The sequence below is a fragment of the Tenrec ecaudatus genome, chromosome 2 (assembly GCF_050624435.1).
Source record: "Tenrec ecaudatus isolate mTenEca1 chromosome 2, mTenEca1.hap1, whole genome shotgun sequence".
Lineage (NCBI taxonomy): Eukaryota > Metazoa > Chordata > Mammalia > Afrosoricida > Tenrecidae > Tenrec > Tenrec ecaudatus.
Window position 1 is genome coordinate 25334231 of NC_134531.1, and position 26960 is coordinate 25361190.

Here is a 26960-nt window from a genome sequence, read left to right on the forward strand (position 1 = left end):
CAGCTGTTGATTTTGAACTCTTGACCTTGGTGTCAACTTTGATCTTATTTAGACACAGACAAATGCAAACTTTCCGCAATAAAAAGGTTCGTCATTTGAAAAATATAATATACTACCACTATCCATAACTTTGGATGACTTTACTTGAAAGATGTTACAAGCAAATATTTTTTCAGGAATATAGGCTTTTACTCTAAGAATTTTTGCAACAAATATTATGGAGGAATGAAAGTGGAGCCACAGTATCATCCTGTTTAGAATTTACTGGGCTTTTATATATTAGCATTTAAGTATTTTAAAAATACAGCTGAGACTGTCTTCCCATGTCAATATTGCAAAGAGCCTTAAATTTTTTTTGAACTTATTTTTATTGTTATTTCTAAGACTTTCAAGATCAGGCTGCAAATTATTCCCAAATCAGTCTGTCTTATATTGTTTGAATAAAATACAAATAAATAATGTTGAGGAGTGACCTGAGCAAACAAATAAACATAGACAACTGGAAAACTAGATTACTTAATGATTTCATTTTTAGGAATTGTGCATTAAATAATGTAGATAGTATAAATTAATACTTTATATATGTTGATAAAATCCAGTTAGAATAAAATGATTTTCTATTGATTGATATTAGAAATGGTGTTTTAAAAATGTTAAATAATATACCACTATATTTTATTTCAATCTAGCCATTTACTTTAAAAGAGAAAATTCAATGTACTATATTATAATTAACTAAAACTTTCCAAATAGTTCAAAGTAATATAAATACTATTTTATCAACAGATTAAATATTTATGGGTTATTCTTTTAAAAGATTAACATGCACAACTGTATAGTAATAGGATTGTTGAAGGAGAAAGATGGGCTTTCTACTCTACAGCTATACCCCCTGGACCTAGAGAAGCAGATCTACCGCTATGAGTCCGAATCGAGTCGATTACAGTGAGTGAGTTTGACCAATTTAGGTAAGCAGATATTGTTGTATGAGTTAATACACTTTAATAGTAATTATATGCAAATTAAAATTAAATAGTTATTAATATCATCTAACCAAAAGCAAACTAACTGCCATTTCATTCAAAAAAGAATTCCGGGAATAGTTACAGTTAAAAGTTTAAAATGTAAAGATTATCTCATGGCAGAAGTTTGGATTTCACCTATCATCATGTCTCTGTAAAGTCTGGATTACACTGAGATTTTGAAATTCAATTCCATATTCACCTTTTGGGCCTGTTTTCTGCTATAGAATCTTTGATCAAAATGTTCAGTTTGCTAGTGGGTACTAGAGGAGAAAGTGGGAGAAATGGAGTCATTTGGGGAAGCAGTGATTCAAATTTTGACAGATTAAAGGCAGTGTTTGCACAGACAATTAATTTAGAGGGTGTCACTAGCTGCACACCTAAATGTTGAACTGACAAATAAATTTTAAAAAAGAGAAAAAGAGATTTTGAGACTGCTTAGAACCATCAAACATTTCATGGGATTTATATTGTTGGTTTGGAAGTTTATCATCATGATTTCCAGGGTGATCTCAACAATTGGCCTAATATTGTTTCTCAGTATTTTCTTCCTAACTCCTAGGTTGTTGTGTGGTAACTGGTTTGAAAACAACTGATTTCCATTGGTCTGTGTCAGCAGAGGAAGGAGAGTCAGGAATCAGAGGAAGAAATTGAATGCGTGCCTCGATGCTTCCATAAACAACCGTCTCCTTTGCCAGGAGAAGAGAACTGGATTGACCTAGGCACCATGACTGGAGAAGTATTTGTTTCATTTTCTCAGACTACTTCAATTATATTTTAAGAAAGAAACTGTGAATAATACCAGCGCTAAAGGGATTAACCTACAGACTTTGGAGTCAGGATGCCTGGTTCTAAAACACAGCTTCTTCACTCGCGGACACTTAAATAGTTCCTTTAAATGCTAAGGTAGATAAATGAGTAAGATCTGACTTTTGGAGTAGTAATTAGAGGCAACTAAAATAATACATCCCAAATACTTAGAAATTGTACTACAAATAGCTTTTGCTAGGAAAGTGCTGGTATCACTATTGGATTTGATCATGACCTGGGGACCTTTTTCATAGTCTGTGTGTTCAATGTCCTCCTGAAAATGATAACTCTTCTCAAAGAAAACATCTTCCCCAAATACTTACTTTATTAAATTGTTCATGGCATCTGGGTCATATGCTGTAACCTGACCAATGATGCTGCCTTCTTTTACATCTTCATCTACATCTATCAAGTAAGACATTTTGCTGAACACAGGAGGCTCATCGATGTCTTCCACAGATATTCTGACCACTGCTGTGTCTTTAAAAGATCCCAGGTGTAAGAATCTTGGATCAGGGTGAGTGTTACTTGCATCCACTCTTAGAGTGTACAGCATTTTCTTTTCAAAATCTAAATTCTGGAGTTCACAAAATAATTTAAATTAGCATATTGCAGGACAGGTTGATACAACACAATTGCAAAATTTGATGACTTGTTCTCCTAATAATGGCAGAACTATGATAGAACAACTCTCTTAATTATTTTTCAAGATGTCAAATAAATTAGTAAACATTTGCTTTGCCTTTCACTTATTTAGGGAGTGTTAACCTAATGCAATGATAAACACATTACGATTGACTCCCACTTAGTTCAGTTTGTATGTGTTAAAGTATAAATTAAGCATTATCCATGTGGTATAAAGCTATGTGTTGTTATTCAATTAGACACATTCAAATATTATAGCAAGAAGAATATAAGGACATTAGAAAACTATTTATAGGGTTTGTTTGCTTCCTTAGGTTCTGCTCTCCGGAATCGGTATTCTTTTAAAAGTAATTTTTATTTCATAAATTTGAGCAGCTGTGGAGGGTAAGATGTGTATGAAATGACAGAAAGTGAGACAATTGAAAAGAATCAATATTATTGAATTGTATGCAAATTACAGAATACTTTCTCATTAAAATAAAGCACATAATGCATCTTGCCTTCAGTTTCATCTATTTTAAAGGATTATTATATATAATTTTAAAAGTTTATAAGTACAAGGCATGATAGGAATGACAGTTTTTCTTCCATGGAGAAATCACAGAATATACTGTTGAGTTTAGATAGTTCTTACTTGCTCGTTGCCTACCTTCTGCACAGAGAACAGAGCTTTACAGAATTTTTGCGTGTGACACTCCGCACCTTATTTGAATTGCAAACATAGTGACTATTCCGTTATAGGAGAGGTAGAAAGCACATGAGAGATAAGGAAATTAAACACTACACTCTCCCCCCTTTAACGGAACAACAACAATCAACTTTAGAAGACTAAGTGAAGAAAGTGCAAAGAAACCTGTTTGACAGTTATTATCCCTTCCTGTGTGTCCTTGTCAGTGATGACTTCGAACATGTCTGTTCCGTCTCCTTCGGCGATGCTGTATTCCACCTCTGCGTTTTCCCCCACGTCAGGGTCATCGGCTTTTATTCTTCCGAGCTGGGTCCCCAGGGGTACAGACTCCAGTGAATTAAACTGATAGGAACCTGTAAATCAAATATTGTGTGACTTTTCTTCTTTAGATAACAAAAAAACTTCCATTTACTCTGTCTTCTTCACTTCAATAAATGTACTTGAAATCAAGAGAATGTTTCATCATATTGAAATATAAACTCAAAATTATCAATTTATTAAATTGAAAAATACCTTATAAAGATACAACACCCTTGAGTTTTTAAATGAAAAGCTTAGCTCCCCAAAAAGTCAATGTCCCAAGGTCAATATATTTGGAATAACTTTGCTACACAACTGGAACATTTTGAATTGCCAAATATCATGCTGCATACATTTTTAAAAAGAAAAAAATGCTACTATTGAGACTTATGTACAACCAAACGTGTGTGTGTGTGTGTGTGTGTGTGTGTGTGTGTAAAGCTTGGTAAAATTGATACTAGCATCCAGAACTAGTGACCTAAAAAGGCAAAGATAAATAATTAATTAAATAAAATTACATACTGCTGATTTCATATTTGGCATTACTTTCCCTAATATCGGGTTATCTAAAAGATTGTGTATTTATTATTAATTTCTGTCAAGAATAGAGACATAAAGGAGAAAATATCTTTTAAAAGACCAAAAATATAATAATATTTATTTTTTAATAGACGCTACATACATACATTTTGGGGTTGTTTTAATTTTACTAACTTTTATTAGGATATAACTTCTGTGTTCCTCATGATCAACTATTTATTTTAAGACATACCGATTTTCAAGAAAAAATAGTGACAGTCATACAAAATTGCTAAGAAATGTCAGAAATATTTTTCAATGATGGTTATGTGAAGCACTCCATACAAAGCCCAAAGCGTTGTGTGCTAATTTTCCTAATCCTTTCAATTGTGCCAGATAAGTATATTATCCTCAAAGGCAGGGCTCAAGGAAATCCTGTAGTCATGAGAAAAGTGGAAGGTAAAACGAAATCCCTCTGACCCTGGAGTCTATTCTGTTTCTAATTTCTTGGTGGTTAAAAATAGGGGCTTATAAATCCTTGTGCCTTGATTGAAGACTCCCTACTGGGAAAGTTAACTTCATCTCAATTTCAACTCTCAGTGACTGGATCATCAGAATGAACTTTAAATCCCCTATTACATTTCTTAGTTATAAAATGTAGATGAAATGATATTAGCACATAGGGGTTTTGTTGTTGTTTGCTTGTTTTGGATTTTTAATGAGAATTGCATGTCATTATTTCTGTAATAGTTGTGGTAGTGTCATGTGTTCCCATTGGGAATCTCAACAAGTATATTGTTTTCAAGCCTTCCTAAGATTGTATTAGATCACAGAATTGCAGTGTGGCAGGCCAGTTTTGAATTCATCAAATCATATTCTTTTAGTTTATATTTAAGGGAACTGACTGCAAAGTTTAATATTATACTTTTTAGACTTACTAATCATTTTCTAAACAAAGCCTTTGTTTATAGTTTGTAATATGCATCTATCTGCCAGCTCGAGTTCAATCATCAAATATGTTTAAATTGGGCAGTCTGGAGCAATTCTTTATCAAATTCTAGTTGATGGCATAAATTTCAATATTAGACCCATTAGTCAACTATTTTAAGATAGGGCATTTAAAACTTTTTTTTAACTGTATTAGCAATTGGAATCTATTTTTGTAGAACTTAATGGAAGGCAAAGCATTTAATTTATTTATGACTTTAAATGATGTTAGTTGAAAAAGTATCAACATTTCAAACTTTCCAACTTGGTAAAGTAGATAAGATCACATTTTACTATACCTTAGCAATCCTCATATTTGAGACCATCATAACTATGGGCTCATAAAGAGGAAGTAATCAAAGTTGCCATGGTGACATCGTGGATTATAGGAACTCTAAGGTTAGCTGTTTGAAACCACCAGTGGGCTCTGAGCATGAAAGATGTGGCTCTCCACTCCTTTAAAGATTACAGTCTCTGGAACCCACATTGGCAGGTATGTTTTGTCCTGCAGGATTGCTTTGTGTTGGAATTGACCCAATGGCAGTGAGTTTTGGTTTAGTAATGACTATTATAAACTACGTAATTTCAGATAATAAAGCGCCAAGTCCCTGTTTTAGATTCAGTAAACTAGGAATCATAAGTTCTTATATCTGGAATAAAATAAGTAAGATAAAAGCCAATGTCAGGTACAAGTTTCAATTTAGACATGTGTAATTCAGAGCCCCCACAAAAGGAAGAGAGAGAAAGGAAAGAGAGGATGAGGAAAGAGAAGGTTGGAAAAGATATTCTAAAAACATCCTAACTCCTGAAAATGTTGGACAAGATTATTACAGTTGGGAAAAAATCCTTGTCCTTTTTATCTCCCATCACCCCCTCAAAAATGTACAGAGCTGTCATTGCCATTTTCAACCCGGGGGCAACTGGTGAATTCTGTTTTGTAGATTTGATTGTGTGTTTTCTCTTAAGCATGGCAGTGAAACAGTGTCCTAAGTGCCATATCTGTTAGGAGCGCTGAAGAGGTTGCACAGTGAGTAGGAATCACCAAAACGTCCCTTACTCTGGGGGAATCGAGGAGGATTGTTGTTGACGTCTGTCAGGGTGATGTTCACTGTGGTGGTTCCCGAAAGGCCTCCCATCTGGCCGCCCATGTCTTTGGCCTGGATCACCACCTGGTATTGCGCTCGCTTCTCTCTGCTCATGTCTGGTAATGCGGTTTTTATTATTCCTTTTGGAAAAAGAAGACACATGTTTTGCAATGTATTCCCTAATCTATCTCTATATCTATCTCTATCAATACCTATACCTATATCTAATCTATATCCATATCCATATATATATATCATCTATCTATATCTATATATACAAGATCCATTTTACTGAAGTTAATCATAATGCATATGTGTTGATGGATTTAAATTGCTCACTCAAACAGTAATTTAGCATGCTTCATGAAAACAAAATAATTCAACCATGGCCACCATTCATGAAAGAGGTTTTATGAAATCAGTATAATTAGTAATTTGATACAAAGCAAAATCTTCTATCAAAAATATTGCAAACTGATCAGCTGCTTTAACGTAAATGATTTAATATCCAGCTTAGAATAGTGCGTATGTCTTTTTGGTGAAAATAGTTCTGTGACATTTAATGTTTCTGCTGCAGTGTTTCATATTAAAACTTAATAGATAATTGGTGCAAAAGATGATCATTTAAATTGTTGTAAGTTTACTTCTCTTTCCATGAAATATTTCTGGGTTACAATTTGAAACCAATTTCTCAAAGGATACATTTTAGACTGTGTAAAATTCTATGAGGTAATTATGCATCCAGATATAATTCAGATAAAATATAATACATTCCCACCTGAATCTGGATCCACTGAAAAATATGGCTGTCCTTGCAATATGCTATAGACCACTTTGGCACTATTTCCATAGTTGGCATCATCCGCATCTGTTGCAGTCACTTGTATAACAGATGTACCTACATAAAATCCCACCCAAATATAGACAATTAAATAAGTATAAATTTAAAATTATAGCTTACTGAAAAATCAGGGTCAGAAGAGTGATATGTTAGTAAACAGTATATCATATTAGATCAAAAATATATAAATATTCTCTTTGTTAAAAACAAAATTTAATCACCGTTATCAATTTACTCTACTTTTTTAAAATTTGAACATTCCTTTATTGTACTGTTAGTGTTAAATTTTTAAGGTGACAAATCTCATGAATATTATATCACAATAATATATAGATTGGGAATAATGAACTACATGTTTAAACAATTAGAGATGTCATGAAGGCCAGAAATATTCCAGTGAATAAAATACATGTGTGATTTCCAAGTAATGCATTTATTCATAATTGTAAAGATATATAAAAGTGTAACATTTGTAGCTTGAAATTGCCCTGTGAAATATTTTATACACATATTATAGCTGATCAAAGCACATCTGCAAATTTCATTAAAACATAGATTATACAGATATGATTATGGTTCCTTTTTCTCACATCATCAGTTATTTCCTAAGCATAAACAAATGAACAGATAGATTAAAAATATAAGAAACTCTGAAAATATGTCACCTTAAATAATAATTTGATATTCTTTCAATTTATAATTCTATTTTATGAAATTTATTTTATTTTTGCTATTTACTTTTACTATTATACATGTTATCAGGAGAAACTACTCCCTGGAAAAGGACAGCCTGCTTGGCAGTGAAAAACAGTAAGGCTCTTGGTAAGATGGATCGACACAGTGGCTGCAGAAATAGACGCAAACCTAGAAACATTTGTGAAGATGGCATAGGATAGGGAGGCATTTCGTTCTGATACGTAGGGTCACTGTGAGTCAGAAACAACAACAACAAGACCAAAAGTAAAATAGCTTTAAAGGAGTTAGTTACAGATACGAAATGAAATGAAATCTATTGGTGGACCTTTTCTTATGTTTCCATGGGGGTTCATAGACTCAAGGAATACTGCTAAAGCCATTGTCAACTGAAGCCTGGTGAGTATATGAGTTTCTTGGACATTTTCTCATGGATTAATTACAATTGTTTTCAAGTTTGTCTATTGCACAGAATTCTACATTTCTTAAAGAAAGGACCACTTCATACTTTATTATTACCCACTTTAATACCCCAAATATTAAAGGGGAAAATCAAACAAACAAACAAAGCACTGCCATTGTTTTCATTTTGACTTATATTGTCTGGTATTACATGTGCAGACAACTTTGTAGTTCTTTTTGGTTCAAAAATCAGTGCCTAACACTCAGCATTATCATATCATATAACATGTTAAATACGTTGTATTTTAAGAACAAATAACCTTTCTAATTGAATTTTAGTGTATGCTTCTCAAACTGTTTGTCAGTGCTTATATAAAGTACATACATTAATATATTGTACATTGATAATAAATAACTCATTTCTCACAAGTGTATTTAAATATGAAGAAACATACGTAGCAACAGACGTGGTTCTGAATAGCATGAGTTCTGGTGGCATAGGAAATTAAGAGCTGGGCTCCATCTGCAAGATTAGCAGCTAGACCCAAAAGCAAGTCTTCAAGAGAGAGAGGATTTCTGCTCCCTAATGATTTATAGCCTTGGGAACCCACAGGGCCAGGCCTACTGGGATGCTGAGTCAGAATCAACTTGACAGCAGTGAGTCATAGTTAAGTTGTACCTGAATATATATGAATATTCAAAGAGATATCAACATGAGATTGTTGTTAGATGCCATTGACTTAGTTCTCACTCTTTGGGCCATGTGTACATCACAGGAAACATTGCCCAGTCCTGGGCCAGTCACATAATTGATGTTAGTTTTGAGCCCATTGCTGCAGCCATTGCATCGAAGAGGATGGGATTAAGCTCTTCCTTATGAGCCTTCTCCTTTCTAAAGTGCAGCAGAATGGACTTACCATGTGAGATGATAGGCCACACAGTCTCTCGTTCTATACAGGCTATAATAGTTGTTAACTTACAATCCTGTGCTAGTAACACAGAGACAAAAGCATAAGTGATAAAGTTCCTTGTTCCCCACAATAGCACGAAATCCTTCAACTCTAAAGGCGTTCTCTGGTTTACATTTATCAGAGCTCCCTACCTAAACCACACTCACTGCTGTGGGGTCAATTCTGACTCAGAGAAACTCTACTGAATAAAGTAGAACTGTCCCTGTGGGTTTCTTACTGCCACTTGTTATGGGAGTAGGAAGGTTCATCTTTCTCAGTCATAGTGGTTTCGAACTACTAACCTACTGGTTAGCAACCCAATGTTTAGTAGCCATTATTTCCCCAAGCTCCTTAAATAGGGAACTATAATAAAAGAGGAAGACTATTTCAGATTATAAAATATCACACTGTATTGATTAGTGACTCTGTACTTTTCACGGTCTTGTTTATGAGTTCCCTAAGCTGACAAGAGAAGGCATATATACGAGGTCTAAATGCTTTTCCTAGTTTGTTAAAATTCTAGTTGTAGAGGATACCCTAAACATAAAAAAAAAATAGAGGAAATACAGGTTTTCTGAGGTTAACTATCAATATTGTCTAAAAGAACGAGGTTTTTAAAATGAAATAATGCTTTAAATTATTTTAATGGTATCCATAAATAAGGGTGAAATAGAAACAAAATTTTTCATAATCAAATATTTCTAACATCTTCCTTGTGCTTTTTTTCTGGTCTTTTCCATGACTATTTATTTTTTCTGGAGAAACTAAGTTGAGGTGTTTGCTGATAGTCGACAAAACCTCAGGCAAAGTAACACAACTATAAGAAAAACAATGTCTTGCAAAGGTTACAAGTGTTAACCAGAGAAACAAATCCCTCTGTATGCACATTTATAGAATGCCAAGTTAGAGAGTATAATGTAAGTTGAAGTCTCAGCTATAATGCCAGGCAATCAAGAGCCTGTGATGTGTATCTTAATTAGCTCATGACAAAATATTATGGATCAATCTAGTACTTTCCATGAAACTGTACATGGTAAAGAGACATAATTCAATAAATAAAAATTTTAAATAGATCTACCATATTCTTTATGTTATTGCAGTATTTTATGACTTTACAATTATCTTATATGACTTGATAAGTCATTTCACATTTTTTGACTGAATACATGAACTAGTAATAGACCTGTGTGCTTCCCAAATAAGAGTTGATAAGAGATTGATAAGATTGACAAGAGATTTAAGGGAAAACACCTTTGTTTTCATATCCCTAAGTGCTTCAGGCTGGATAACATGCACAATTACAAAACTTCCTTCCACTAATAACCCAGTCACGTTGTATATAAGTTTGATTATCTCAATATAGACATTATCTCTGACTCAACTATATTAATCATGACCATGTTGAAATCATATACTTAAAGATTTCTTTTTAAATTCAAGTAAAGTGATTATCAGTTTTGGAAAACAATATATTTAATACTATGTTGTCACTGTTGAGTGCCTTGTAGTTTATTCTGACTCAGCGAGACCTAATTGGACAGAGTAGAACTGACTACCCATAAGGCTTTCAAGGGTGAAATCAGATGTTTTTAACTTGCTCTAGACAAGCAACTGGTAGCTTCAAACCACTGCCTTGTGGTATAGAGTTGAGCACTTGGCAACTGTGCCGATAGGGTTTCTTGCATATTATACTGTTAAAATCACCATCGAGTAGAGACATGAAAGTTTTAAGAGTCCGTTTCATTATTGTTAATAAATATATACCTTTCACATTAGTAAAGTTGAAGTCTGTCACAGGGAGGAGAATGTTTTACATAATAAGTGGTATCTCAGGAAGTAGCTATCCTTAAAAAAATTAAACAATTTATTTTGATTTGCATGAAAACCTCAGTGTTCAAGAGTGACATGTGCATTCTAATATTAAAACACCTTGAAATCATTTTATGATATAACCAGATCATTTGATTCTTATTTATTTGCTTATATTTTTTCTGAATCTTAGGTTCCTAATTTTAAAAAGGGGTGTGGAATTCTATATTTTGTGCTAACTGCATAAGGTTATTTCAATGATCAAATGATAGTGTTTCAAAAGAAATATTAAAATGCCAGCAATAGACATTATTCAAAATAATGTATGCAAAAATTCCCCAAGCTGCTGACATTGTTTGCATAGCCTTTTGATTTCAGACAGAAATATATTTCAACTTGACTTCCATTTGTCTGCAGTGAAGTAGGGGTGAGGACACTGACTGTACTATAATGGAATAACTACTCTCAGAAATCATCTTATATACCAGCCAAAAGATAGCAAGCAGCATTAAGACACATGGAATGGAAAATAATGAGACGTGAACTGCTTAACTCTGACTGGTTCCCATTTATAGCTCTTACCTTAAATGTTATCACGTATCGTATTCATCTACTCATGATAATTGCTTTGGAAAACAAAGGAACAGTTTTGCTTAAACGGATCATTTTATACCCACCGACTCCAGACATTTCGGGAACACTAGCAGTGTAAACTTCTTTGGCAAACTTTGGCTCGTTGTCATTGATATCATGGATTTTAATAATGAATTCAGATTCAGGCTCCACCTGCCTTCCAGTCTTCCTGTCGATAGCCTTGGCTCGAAGAATGTATAGGGATTTTTCTTCTCTGTCTAATTTCTTTGCAGCGTGAATATCACCTGTGTTTTCATCTATAACGAATAGATTGCCAGCCCCATCTCCTGTTAATATGTATTTTAAATTTCCATCTCCTTTATCTTGGTCCGTGTGAAGCTTCAGATAGTAGAAAAGAAAAAATGTTGTAAATACATGCATCGTGATTACAGAGACAGAAATGGTGAAAGTATGAATTTGTCTTTACATACATCACAGTAACAATATCCCCACCCAAGGGTTATCTTAGTGTTCTCTGAGTAGAAACTATATGTTTCAATTTTGATTATGCGACAACAAACCAACCAGCCAGAACCACCACCAACCACCAAGGCGAAAGAAAACCCTCTATACAATTGTATTTGCATACAGTAAACACCAGCTTTTAAACAAACTGAAAATGAAGAGGTTCCCTCAACATAGTGTTTCAACGATATTTCTAAATGGGATGTTAGAAGGATCTAATCCTCTAAAGTAATGGAAAAATAATAACTTATGATCCTAGACCACGTGTGAAACCTTGATATTATTATAAAAAAGAGATCTAAAATTCAAATAGCATTTAAAGATATCCATTTATTAACACTTAAAACAGATCAAAGGACAAAGCAAATCATTGATGTGAGAACGCTCATCAGCATGGCACCAAATGGTGCCCCAGGATTCACAGTCATGAGGAGTAGAAGACAAAGGAAACTGCAATCAGATCAGGATTGGCAGCAGATCAATTCATTACAGTGATGGGCAGCACTATTGCATTGACAGAATTACCATGCTTGGGATAGATACAATATTGTAGACTAGAAAAACTTTTAATACTAGTTCAGGACTCGCTTTGTTAGGGAACAATCACCATGTGAGCTCAGAACTTCAATTTTAGCAAGAGTAGTCCCAGGTGAGTTCCTGAAGGCAAGATTGCCCCTTCCATGGCTGCACAGAAAGGAGCCCTGGCAGTATACTGTTCGTTATACCACCAGGATGGGCTATTGATTAATAAAATGCTATCATCCATTCCTAGAGAGAATGATGAGGCTTTCTGCTCCTTTAGGTTTACAGCCTTGGAAACCCAAAAGTAGCAGTTCTGCCCTGTCCTGTGGAGTCACTATGAGCAAGAAACTCCCCAAGTAGTTTAGACTTTGGTGTTATGCTCTGGCAAGAGTGGTCACAGCAAACTCACTAAGGGCCAAAGCTATTTTGCACTGCTGCTCAATTGCGGAACTCACTCAATGAAGGACGGATCTCTGTAGGTACTTAAAATGAATCTAAAGCACAGCGGGCCTTCCCTCTCTTGGCCATTAATTAATTTCTTAAGAAAATAATTAAGATACACACACAAATTATGTTCCTTATTTGATTTGTTCGCATCTATAACACTTGGCTATTGAAGTAGAAGGCTGATTGTAGCTAATGTTAGTTTACTTATTGTAGTTAGAAAGATTCTACTTACTAAATGCAGTTAGCCAGAACTACGTTACATAGTTAACTTTTGTGGAAATTTTATAAATTGCTCAAATACAAACATTTGCCTGTGGATGTTACCTAGAGGAAGAGCAGCCATACAACATCGAGAGTCTTCCCTTATCCCCTTACACGTAGTAATGAAAAACTTGGCCCTGATATCGAGCTAGTCAACACAGACATCCAAAACTTGAAGAACCATATTGTTCTGTTTGTGTGTTCGTGATCAACAGTGGATTTGCATAGTCACTCTAAATGTGAATTAATGTAAGTGATCTATATGTGTCTCCCCAAATTGTAAATTTCAAAGAGAAGGATATATGTTTTCTATGTATATTTAGTTAACTCAGGACACAACAAAGAGCCAGTGATACCATTGCTGGTACCTTCTAAATAAGCTTCTCTTTCTTCCTCTAACTCAGGGTGAGTAAAATTGGCTGCTTTGCTTCAGAGTAAAATACCTACATTTCAGGTGACATGATTGATCACTGAGTACATCAAATAAGCAGACTAGCCATACAACCATAGGAATTGTGAATTTGAAGAATTCTTTAATTGTACACAACTGTACAATTCAGATATTACTATAAAACTAGTTTCTTAACCAGCCAATCTTTGATATGTTGTCTCCATCTGTACACTTCACAAAATGCCTTTGATATCATAGTTTCCACTATTTGTGTGTTGTTCCATTCCATCATTGAATTATTTTGAGTGCTTGGGTGCCCTACTTTTTTGTTTGCTGGTTGGTTTTCCATTGTAAATGGAATTTTAATCATCCCTTCACCTTGAACGCTCCTTCACATTCAAGCCCAACCTCACAATATTAATCAAGATAGCTTTTACTTCTGTGAAATATTTACCCCATACCTGTACCTATCTCCATCCCCCTGACCACCACTCTAGTATTGTCCTCACTATTATCAAGATTTGGACACTGTAGAAATGTCCTGCTGCCTCTACTCTTACTTTATTTTAAATAACTTTCAGCACTGCACAGAGATTACGTCTATGCATTGCATATCTGTCAATTTACAGTCTAGATTAAGTATATTCATTAAAGCAAGCACAGTGCTTAAAATACCTGAGTTTATAAGATTTTATCATGCAACTTTCTATGTTAGAATTGGGAAGGGTATTTATTATTCTAAGCCTATTTCAAAAAGGAAATAACAAAAATAAATAAGAAGAAATGTTTACTTTTTAATCATGGTCACAGAAATTTTGAATGGCAGCAAATGTTACAGCAAACAGACTCCTAATTGCTTGAGGGGTGACACACCTTCGGTAGCCTTACTTTGTAAGTCCCTGATGATCTCACTAATCACCAGATTCATTTCTGTCCCATTTGCTGGTTTGCTTGCTTTCTGTACAGACCAATGGATTTGTTGGCTTGATGTCCATCACTTCTCAAAAGGCCCGTTCCAGCTCTATTTCCTAATGCATCTGTTCCACGAATACTTCAATATTCTTCTACTGGCTCTACACTTTTCTTGAACTAAATGCTATTTTTTATCATATAAAATGTGCAAGTTTCATTCTGAGGGACTCCCATTTTTTGACTGTCTGTATGAGGGTACATGTGCTTGTGCGGTAATTCTTAGCAAACTTTCCTGCCCTATCATAATATGTTGTACATTTTATGTAATTGTTTGCCATCCTCAGTAAACTGTAAAATATAAGATAAAAACTGATATTCTTTTCATGTAAACTTCATCTATAGAATTTCAAAATAGTGTACTTAAAACATCAAATTTTCTCCTTCTGTTAACAGTATACTTTTACATGCATGTATACTTTTTTGTCAAAGATTATTAAAATAAGAATCTCAAAAATACAGCTTTTACTGAAAATGCACATCAGATATTTCTGTATAAAATAACATTATATTCTTGACTGCATATTTTCAAAATAAATTTTTGGACAATATTATAATACATATTTTCATATTTATATACATTCATTGATCATTTTATAGAAGTGAACATCAATAAAAGAAGGAAACCATAAAATAAGACAGATGTGTAGATAGATAATATGCATTAGAAGGTCTATTTAATTTATTAAAAAATGGGAAAGCATTAGAAATATAGAAAGATTTAACACTATTGGGTTTGATTAGACCAATTAATATACCACAGAGTCCATTTGCAGCCACTAAACTGATGGTTTACTTAAATACCTACTTCCATTGAGTGTTTTCCAACTCACAGGGACCATACAATTCAAAGTAGGTCTACTCCACGTCATATCTGAAGTTGACAGTCTTCATGGGCCCTGACAGTCTCATGTTGGTCCTCAAACCAACTGTTGGGTTTGAACCTAAGATCCTTGGTTGACAGCACAAGGCTGAACCATGGTGTGTGTGTGTGTGTGTGTGTGTGTGTGTGTGTGTGTGTGTAGCCATATTTTAGATTCATACTCATAGTGATCCTATGAAAACAAAATAAAGCACTGGTCAGTCCAGGGCAATCCTAAAAGTGATTATGTGTTAGCCCTTTGCTACAGACAATCTGTCCTTATATCCCTAATGATCTTCCTATTTGATGCTTCCTTTACAAAGTATGATGTCCTTTCCTGCCATTGTCTCCCCTGAACACATGTCCAAAACACATGAGATGAAGTTTCCCCGTCCTTGCTTTCAAGCAACAGTCTGGCTGTATTTATTCAAAGGCAACTATGTTTGTTCTTCTGACAGTTCATGGTACTTTCAATAGTATTCGCCAGCAAGCTAATTCAAATGCATCAATTCTTCATGCATTATCCAACTTTCACATGCACATGAGGTGATTGAAAATGTCATGGCTTGAGTGTGACGCACTTTAATTCTAAAAGTGGTATCCTTACTTTTGAACACTTCAAAGAGATCTTGTTTGAGATAGTTAAGATTTACTGAGCCAACCTAATAGATAAACGCATGTGGGATTAACTGAACGGTAGAGAGATAAATGGCTCAGTGAGCCTCACCTTTCTAGTTCTTGGGTCGTTTGCTTTCTGATGTTTGGACCAGGGTGTAGCTGCCTTACCCATTTCCCTACTTCAGCTTCCAAAGCTCACTTCCTGCAAGACATCCCTGATGCAGCCCTGAATGCTGGAGCAGCCTTGTGGAGTCCCCTCCAAGTGCTGAGATGCTAACATGCTCACTGATTCGGCTTTCCTCCTGCAGTCAGTGTCATTGCGTGTGTTTTGTGAGATTGAAGAGGACTTTGTAGATTGGTGTCAGCCATATGGCCTGATGGTGGACTTATGGGCTTGGACAGTACTGGGTCGGAATGCTTTCTTAATGTACATTTACCTTTTGTATAAAACTCTCTTTTATACATATGAATTTCTGTGGATTTGTTTCCCTAGTTTACTCAGATTAACACATTTGCCCAAAGCAATATATCCTTTGATTTACTTAAAACTGCTTCCATGAAAGTAGAGTAGCTAAGCAAATGGAAGAAATTATGATGTAAAAAAAAGACTTTAAAAATTTCAAAGGGCAGCACTAGAAGAAAAAAATGAATTGTGCAAAGACATGGAACTAGAAAATCAGATAGGTAGATCACAGTCAACATTTTGTTAGATGAAAGCACTGAAGAAAAATCCAATCTTATGTTACAATATCAAAGGACTCTATGAACAAATAATAAACACAGGAAGAATTCAAAGATGATGAAAGGGATGAACAGTCACTGTACCAAAAAGAAATGGTGGACCTGCAACCATAGCACGGAAAAGAATATTAACAAGAGCTGATGGTACTGACGAAAGCAATTCAAGCTTCACTGAAGGCAGTTTTGCATGAGGGCCCAGGAATTACAAAATACCAATTGGATGTTTCAACAGATAGATGAAGCATTGAAAGTACTCATGAGACTATGATAAGAATTTTGAAAGACAGCTAACAAACTCAATGAGATCCATATTTATATCCATTGCAAAGAAATGTGACCCAACAGTGTGTGAAAATGGAATAATATCCTTAATATTAAATGCAAGTAAAATTTTGTTGAAATACTGTTGCAACAGTATATTGACAAAAAGAGGTCAGAAATGCAACCAGACTTCAGATGGGGGATATGAAGAAGGAAATCATTGTTGAGGTCAGAAGGATCTTGAATTAAAGCAGAAAATACCAGAAAGATGCCTAGTTGAATTGTATTGACTATGTCAAGCCACTTGACTGAGTGCATAATAGTAAAGTATGACTAGCCTTGAGAAAAGTGAGCCTTCCAGTATGCTCTCATCAAACATGTACTTGAACAGAACAAGGAATGATGCATGAGTAAAAACCAGCAATAGTGTTAATCAGGGCTGTATTCTTTCATTATACTTATTCAATGTGCATGGGGACCGAATGCTAGACTATACGAAGAACAGGGCTTCGGGATTGGAAGATGCCTTAGAAATCTTTGCAGATGACACAAACTTGCTTATTGAAAGCAAGGAGGACTTTAACAATGATGAAGATCAAGGACTGCAGACTTCAATATTTACAGGTCAAGGTAAAGAAACAAACATTCTCGCAACTGGACAAAAGGAATAAAGAAAGAATGAAGACTAGATTTGTCAATGATTTCATTTGCTCTTGTATATGGCACCAGTGTGGGTCAGAACTGATGGAAGGTACCTAATACAAGGCTAGATAGCTAGTATGAGAGATAACATTTGAGCTCATTGTTGCCTGTTTTGAAGGCAGTGTTCGTTTTTAGTCAATCTAGGAGTGATTGCACTCACATAGTGACTAAATATTTTAAAATGATAACCCTAAATTTTGCAAGTACAGCTAAGACATGTGAACGATTTTCTTAAAAAAACAGGAGCAAGATATCAGAGGGAATTTTTTGTTATGTTTTCTTGTTCACTAAAATATGTTACTACAAAACTATGTCAAGATGACCAACATATACTATCCAAAACCTTCACATTTACTCAAAAGAACTTCTGGAGTTTTCAAAAACTTCTATAACTCCTTAATGGTGAAAATAAAAAATAACAGTTGGTGATCATTGCTTAAGTAACAGTTAAAATTCAGAGGTATGGGTATTTAAAAATTGTTACAATAAACAATCAATTCATCCCCAAGTATATGATGTTGTACTTTATCCTTAAAGTTAGATTATTTTAGATATGTGTGAAGGTTAGCATTTATGCCAACTGAACACACCTGTGTGAAGGTAAGGGTGGAGTTCATTCAATCAATCAGGTTGTAGCTGATCACCTCTCCTTGGGGTGAGGCCTTTTTATGAGAGAGATCTATGACAGAGGTGAGTACTCTTGCCTCTTTGTCTTTTACTAAATCTAGATTCTGTGTCCAGTACATAGACTTTCTGTTTCATTGCCTATGATACCAGGGATGATCAGCAGACTGCTAAACTTGGATTTTATTTCAACAAACTTTAATTCATTTCCTTCTGCATCCACCAGCCTGTGTCCTTCCAGTTTCATCATCTTGCTTCCTGCTCATCAGTTTCCACATCTACACAGTCAGGAGAAGCCTCCAGCTGACATCTAGCCTAGGGATTCACACTAAAGTGGATTAACCTAATTCTACCAAGATGCAAGTAAATTCTTGATATAAATGTATTTTTATAAACAGACTAATTTTGCTTCTCTAGAGAACTTAACCTAACACAATATATGTTTACTATCTTTTATTTTCTTGAATTTGCTACTGGCTAAACAATGAATAAATATTGCCTGAGCTAATATTAAGGAAAAATGGATATAATGCTACAGATCTTCAAAATATTTGTAGAACACATATTGGATAAAGTAAACATAAACTATGTGAAGAAGTCTTCCTAGGGCTTGAGTAGCAGAAGAGAAACAACATGGTAGCTGTATCTCCATCTATGTAATCATAGGTGTCTGTCTTGAAAATTATTATGCTGTACAGAAGTGTTGTACGTGGAAACAGTGGCAATCCTGGCTTGTTCAAGCAAATAGAGATTCGAGTTCAGGACTGCTATTGCAACATCAATTTACTAGACATGTAGAAGCAGGATTTGTAGTAGAATCACAAGTGTGCGTGTGCACTGGTGCCCAGAATAGAAAGCAGATGGAAAGCATAGGGGGAAAAGCAGGAGTTTTGATATAATCAGACTTGTTCAATCTTAATTGAACAAAATTCATTTGTTTTTCATATCAGAATTTTACTGGTCAGCTAACATGGATTGGCATTGGTGATTTTTTATTAGAAAAATGAATGCTTTACCATGCCAAGGATATCAGATTGAGGAGGAATGCTGCTGTATTCACTGTCAAAATTAGGAAAGGCGTATGCCAAGCTTGTAGCTATCAAGATACGTATTCAATCTGCATGCTGAGCAAACAACCAGAGTGGCTGGATTATAGGAATGAGAATGCTATAGCCACACATGGGGAAGGCTGTGATGTGTAGATAACACAACTTGGGTTGTTGAAAGTGTGGAAGAATTGAAGGTCAAAGATAGAGGCTTGCAGTATGAATTACAACTCACCATCAAAAAACCAGATCCATCATAACTAGACCAATGGGTGGTATGATAAATGGAGAAGAGATTGAAGGGGCATCAAAAGACAGGAAGGCCCCAGTAAGATAGTTTAACACAATAGCAACAACAATGGGCTCAAGATAGGAACAATTGTGAAGAAGGCACAGGACTGTGAGGTATTTCTGTTGTGCACAGGGGTGATATGAGTCAGAACCCACCCAATAGCACTTGGCATCCATAACAATTGTCATATTTTTAGAAGGTCTCATTCCAATGTGTTTCCTTTGGTAGTGTGAGTGGTTTATTTATTTATTTTTAGTGTGGGCGTTTTAAAATATACTTGACACGGGGTTTATGCTTTGTATTGATGTCTTTAAGTTTCAGAGTTCTAGAGTTTATATTCATATTGATACCCTAAGACCTGTTTAGAGTGCTGAAAAGCAAGGATATTACTTTGATTACTAAGGTGGACCTGACAGATGCCATAGTATTTTTCACTGCCTCATATGCATGTGCAATTGGACACTGAATAAGGAAGACTGAAAAAGAATCCCTGTGTGTGAGTTGTGGTGCAGGTAAAGAATATTGAAAGCTCTGTGAACTGCCAAAAGGACAAATCTTGGCAATATCGAGCCAGAGTGCTTACTAGAGGCCAGAATGCCAAGTTTCAATCAATTCCAGCCATTTTTAAAATGAAACATTGATGATTCCTATACATGAAATCATATCACCTGCAAACAGTGAATTTTAACATCTTGTCAATGTGGATGCTTTTAATTAGTTTATGTTTTAGAGCTCTGGCTATGACTTCAGGATTATATAAAATAAAAATGTTGAAAAAGGAAAACCTGGTTTGGTTCCTATTTGGAGGAACAATGTCTTCAGTTTCTCTCCATTGAGTGAAATGCTTCCCATTGGCTTTGCATATATGGACTTTATTATGTTGAGGGATTTTCCTTCTATTCCTGTCTTATTGATAGTTTTTACTTAAAAATGGATGTTGGATTTTGTAGAATACTGTTTCTACCTCAATTGATATAGCCATATTATTTCTGTGATGGTTAGGAATTATGTCAATTAGACACTCCTTTCTGTTTAAGAGTGAGCACCCCTGGGAGCTCTCTCTCTGCCTTTGCCCTTTCCGCTTGCTGGGAGCCGCCCTGCCTCCAGGAGTGACCCCATCTGGCCTGCTCAGTCCTAAACACTGTTGGCAACCTAAAATGCTCCCATTGACAAGACACACCCAACTCTGCATCCAGTAGCCTGTGACCTTCTTGCTTCACCTTTCTGCCTCAGTGTGCAGCTGAGTCCAGGGAGGCCTTCACTTGCATCAAAATTATGGATTTGAGTTTGATTGAGTTGGATGCTTTTTTATCATGATTACTTCTTAATATAAAGTTCTTTCTTATACATATATGACTGTTACTGGTTTTGTTTCTCTTGACAACCCAGCCTAATACAATTATCTTTTTTTTGTTTCTGTTATTTTGTTTGTTTTTATTTTTGTGATGATTACATTTACCGTTTTTCTAATATTGAACCATATTTTTATATGTAGTATAAATCTCACTTGATCATGATGCATTTTTAAAATGTGTTGTTAAATTCTATTAGTCAGGAATTTGTTGAAGATTTTTGCATCTATGTTCTTCAAGGATATTGTTCTATAGTTTCTATTCTAGAGATTTCGTCTTTTGGTATTGGTATCACGGTTGTAGTTGCTTCAAAATGAGTTTGTTAATGTGTTATCATTTTCTATGTTCAGATAGTTTACATAGAAGTAACATTAACTCTTCTCTAAATGGGAGTCCTAGGGGTGTAACGATTATGTGGTCGGTGGCTAGCTGCTAGGTCAGCAGTTTGAAACCACCCACCACTGAGCATGAAAAAGACAGGACAGTCTACTCCTGTAAGGAGTACGTTCTCAGAAACCCACAGAGACAGTTCTATAGGGTCACCATCAGTTACAACTGACTCCGTTGCAAGGAGTTTTGTTTTTTTCTAAAAATGCTTCATAAAGTTATAAAATAATATCATCTGGTACTAGATATTTTGTTGGTTTTATTTTAGTTCCTTGATCTAATTCTTCTTCTGTTATATGTCTGCTCAAATTTCTTATATCAATCTGTGTATATATAATATTCTAGAAATTTTTATATTTCTTCTAGGTTTCTAAATGTATTAGGGTACAGTCATACATAATATTGTGCAATTATCTTATTAAGATTTTCATTGGATCTGATGTAATGTTTCCCATTTCATTTTTCATTCATAATTTCAGCTGCTGCAATACATTTCTTTTGCAAAATTAGCTAGTGGGTTATCAATTTTTAAATACTTTCAAAGAATTAGCTTTTTGTCTTATTCCATTTTTTTCTAAGTCATTTATTTCTGCTTCAAACTTTATTATTTCTCTTCTGGTGGCCAAGGGTTACATTTGTTGTCTTTGTCCTAATTGATGGAGAGGTTCAGTTAAATATTTTATCAATCTTGTTTCTTTTCTTTTGGAGCAGTACATGTACTGCTAAAAATTGTTTTCTGCATCCTGATTTTGCTATGTACATGAAGTTTCAGTGTGGTTTATTTTGTACTCATGTGTTCATTGGAATTTTAAAATTATACTCTATTTTTTTGGACTCTTTATTTCTTACTCAGTGGTTTTAAAAGATAATTATCATTCAATTCCAATGTGTTTTGTTGCTTGATCCACCTATTATTGACTTCTAGCTTATAACATTTTGATCTGAAAAGTTTTTTTAGAATCTCAATGTTTGAACATTTACTGATGCTTGCTTTGTGATATAACATATTCTATTGTGGAACCATTCACTATGTACTACAAAAAATTCCATTTTCTTAATATTAAGAGATCAAGTTGATTAACTGTGCTATCTTGTTCTTCTGTATCTTTGTAAATTTTCTTTCCAGTTGTTCTGTCTTTCCTTGTTGATATTATATTTAAGGGTACTGCTATTATTGTAGTCTGGTTTAGTTCTCTTTACAAATGGTTTGATTAATATATTATATGGATCTTTCATTGGGCACAGATATGTTTATTATGGTTCTTTTCTTATGTTGTGGCATTAATCAATATACAAAAACATTCCTTATCTATCTTGTTGGACTCTACATTGATGTCTATTTCACAGCAATAACTATTGCTACTTCTGCTTTTTGTGGCTACCTAGAGCTAGCTATATTTTTTCTATTCCTTGATTTTTAGTTTGCTTTTGCTCTTTGTGTAGGAGGTTTGCTTCTTAAAAGCACCATATTGATGGGCACTGCTTTCTTATCCACTCTCCTAGTCTCTTACCTGGTGACCTAACACATTAACATCAAATATCTTTACTGACACGTATGATTTTATAGTTGTCATTATGTAAAACAATTTAATGGTTTTATTCATTTGTTTGTTTGTCATGGTTTTCTATGCTGATTTCATTTTGTTTTTTGGATCTCTTGTCTTTTCCTTCCTTTGCTTCTTGATTTCATTATTACTGTTCAAGCTTGATTTATAGTTTTTCTTTGTTTTTGCTTTTGTTGAGATTTTACTATTTTCTTTGAAGTTAATTTAATTTTCCCCCTAAATTTAAAGACATGTGTACTCTTTTGTGATCTGTTTTGTTTCTTCTCAATTCACCCATTTTATATTCAATCAGTTTCCTACATTGATGTGTTGTGTAGTCACAGCAGACTGTTTGTAACTGCTTCCTGATTTTGAACTTTGTGGCTTCTTTTTACTCTGTGTATTGCTCCAGTCCATGACTTCACTATCAGTTAGTTGCACAACGGTGTGGCTTCTGTTTTGCTGTGCTGCTGGAATCTGCGCCCCTATAGTTTTACTGCTGTCCTTCTGTAGGATAATTTTAATGGTTTTATTGGTTCATTGGTTTGCCATGACTGTCATTGCTGTGTTCATTTTAGTTTTGGATTTCTTGTCACTTTCTTTCAGCAGGGTCACCCAAAGTGAATAGATTTCAGTAGGATGTATAGACTGAAACTGAGTACAACGAAGGAAGAGGCTGTCCAGTTCATAGAAATATACCACTGAAAACCTTACTGATGGCATCAAACAATGTCAGATACCGAAAACCTCATGAATATAAGCAGAACATGGTCACAATTATTGCCCTAAAATGAGAACTTCTGGTTGGAAGACAATAAAAATATGACCGTTTAGGGCCTGCCCTTTCAGACTAGAATCAATGATAATGAAGTAGATGGAATAAAGCATGTGTAAGTAAATATTTGGGGAATACATAATCACTCTATCAAAAGGAACTAGGTTGGTAATCATTTAAAGAATTAGCATGTAAACAAGAATCCATGTTTGAAGGAAGAATTTTAAGCTCTACTGAGAGTATTAACAAACAAACAAACAAAAAGTCTTCAAATGCTAATTGATGAACTACCAACTGAAATATTTTAACAACCTGATGACAAACTGGAATAACTTCCTCATTTATGCCAGAAAATTTTGAAGACAGTCATTTGGCCCAATGAGTACCAACATGTGTACTCATTCCAAATAAAGGTGACCCAACAGAATGTGCACATTATAAAACAATATTGAGGGTATCATTTGCTAAAGCTCATTCAACAATGTTTGCATTATTACATTTATAGGCAGCTGTCAGAGATTCAGGTGGCATTAGGAAGAGGACCTGGAACAGAGATATAATTGCTGATTCCAGATGCATCTTAGCTGACAACAGAGAATAGCAGAACTATATTTATGCAAAGTCTCTTGACTTCGTTGATTAAAACAAATTCTGGATGGCCTCAAGAAGAGTGGAAATTCCTGAACACTTCATTGTGCTCTTGTAGATGTAGAACATAGATCAAGGGGCAGTTGTGTCAAGAGAACAGGGAATACTGCCTGGTTTAAAAAAATTTTTAAAGCTTTGTGTCTTGGCATTTTTTTCTTCAGTTTTAAATTATCATTTTCCATTGCCTTCTTCCTTGTATCAAGTTTACTGAAAAACCCAAGTCTATTCTAATTTCCCCACCATCCACACCCAATTTTCTCTCCACATATTTATGGACAGATATATAGATTTCCGTATAGATCTAAAGATAGATATAGATATAGTACAGAAAGTGTGACTATGATGTATCATATTGATTTTCTTTTGGGATAATTCTATTTGGGTCTTTTTGGGGATTCTTAAATAATTCTTTTTGTTCTTTTATGATATTAGGAAAATTTTATCTCAAATCTTTGACTTTTCTCTGTTGTTGTTTTTATTATTATTTCTTTCTGTTAGGTGTGTTTAGCAAAATGTTATTCATTTTTATAGTGTTGGAAAGGGTTTTATATTTTCTGCTCTTTTCTTTTTTTCTTCTTCATAGACTGTTCTTGCAATTTTTACTCATGAGACTTATGTTTGAGCTCACTGTTATTCCCTTTAATTATTTCAGTTTTGCTCTTTTTTATTTCAGAGTGTACTGAGTGTTGGCTTTCTGGATATCAATTTGGATTGTTAAATTATTAATAATGCTTTCAGTTGTTTTGTGAATATATTCCTTTATTGCTTTCCTGACTTCTTCCATTTTGCCTGTTTTGGGGCATTTGTTGAATGTTTAATCTACCCACTTAAAGCAGTTGAACATCATTCATCAGAATTCATTCAACAGAGGAGCTAATGATTTATCTTGATCTATTAAATGAAGGTTCATGTCACTGCATAGGGTAAGGTCACTGCATTGTGACCATGTTTGTGCTAACTTTCTTGTTGTTTTCATATGCACTGAAATTGATCATTGGTTCTGAGATATGATGATGTGTTTATATTGGTTTTTCATTGTTAATTGGGAGATATTGCGATGAAAAATATTCTCTATGCAAAGATTATAGTTACTGGAGTTTCAAGGATGTTGATTCATATTGCAATGTCTTATTCTGAGCAGGTGTTGATAATAGATGAAAATTATATATTTCCGTTTAGGTTCCAGACTTGAGGTCAGATTTCTGGCCCGAATAGGTGCAGACTAAATACTGATACAAGTGCTATGATGGGAAGGAACATACAGTTAAAAACAAAGCCAACTGATTGAACACCTGTTCATCGGATTTGAATATCAGAGTAAGACCTAATTTCAATTTCAATTATCCTTTACTCGTAGGCTCCAATATGTGAACTGAGTCTTTGTCTACTCAAAGGCTTGGAGAAGTTCATGAGCTTTGATTTCTACACAGCCCTCTCCAAGTGGCTTCAGCCAGGTTTTCCCTGCATGAACATGTGTTCAACCACATCTACCCAGTTTGGTCTCTCTCTCTCCATGCAGGTTGAGAGAGAAATGCCACTTTTTTCCTGTAAAATTAGATTAAGTCTCGGGCTTGGGTTGCCCTGTCTTGGCATGCACATTTTACTCTTAGAACTCACTTATTACTGTGGAGAGCGGGGATCAACTCATCTCTTCCCTTCCACAACTCCCAAATTGCTAGCAATGGGAGGAGGAGTTGTAGTGTTTTGTCCCAGGAATGCACATCATTTTTGGAGTTTTATGTGAAAATTTCCTGAATCTGAGTTGTCCACGTGTGTCTATTTATGACTTGTGCTCTCCTAGGGGATTTTAAAAGAGTCTATATAATCTGTGTCTACGTTGAAGTTGTTAGTATGAAGAGGCTATTATAAAGTACTCTGTTACATGTGGATGTTGTCCCCTTCTCATTGTTACATAATGAACATTGGAACGCTTTAGTTAAGACTGGAGACAAATCACTAACTTAGGAGTCATAATTTAATTCTACGTTTAAAAAGTGCTTCCTGAGATAAGGGTAACAACGACTTTTCAGCTAAGTAACAATATAAAAGACTTTTAAGGAGTTTCAATCATCTACAATTTCTAGAATACAATGATAAAGTGAACAATACTATGCTTCCATAGCAGGAAAATATGATCTGAAGTTACAAGGAACAAATCAATAGAAATAGACTAACATTAATTAAATAAAGTAATAACAGACAAGTGCAATTGAAGTTAAGTTATATACATATACTTAATAATACAGTATATATGTAAAAATAAAATATTCTAAAAATGATTGTTACAATGATTATAAAACTATTGTTGATATTATGAACTTGGTATTGTATGATATGTGGATTATGTCCTAGTGAAACTATAAAAATTTTATGAGTAAACAGTAGAATATATTTTTGTAATGTTGTCTTAGGTAATAAATTCTTGCATATGGTGTAAAATACCAAAAATTATAAGACAATTTTAAACATGTATACATATATGAGGGGTTATGCAAAAAAGACAAGAAAAGAGCTTTTCATAGTACACATTTTTTGAGCATGGAGAAACTCACTCTGAGTTAGTGCAACCATTGGGGTCGTCTGGGGAGGTTCTCTCTAGTCACAGTGAATTTATTTGTAAAAGAGGTTTCACTCGAACCGTGTTTTTGTGATGGCCAATTTAAGTGAAC

At 34.5% G+C, this 26960-nt stretch overlaps 1 protein-coding gene across 1 annotated transcript in view; it reads right to left on the minus strand.

Moving 5' to 3' along the window:
* CDH9 (cadherin 9) overlaps positions 1-26960 on the minus strand; it is a 154899-nt gene that overhangs the window by 22469 nt on the left and 105470 nt on the right. Inside the window, exons 3-7 of the mRNA XM_075540889.1 lie at positions 11429-11723; positions 6835-6954; positions 6029-6196; positions 3331-3518; positions 2156-2409 (exon numbers count right to left, since the gene is read on the minus strand). Coding sequence (XP_075397004.1) covers positions 2156-2409; positions 3331-3518; positions 6029-6196; positions 6835-6954; positions 11429-11723 — 1025 coding nt within the window. The remainder of the gene's footprint in view (positions 1-2155; positions 2410-3330; positions 3519-6028; positions 6197-6834; positions 6955-11428; positions 11724-26960) is intronic.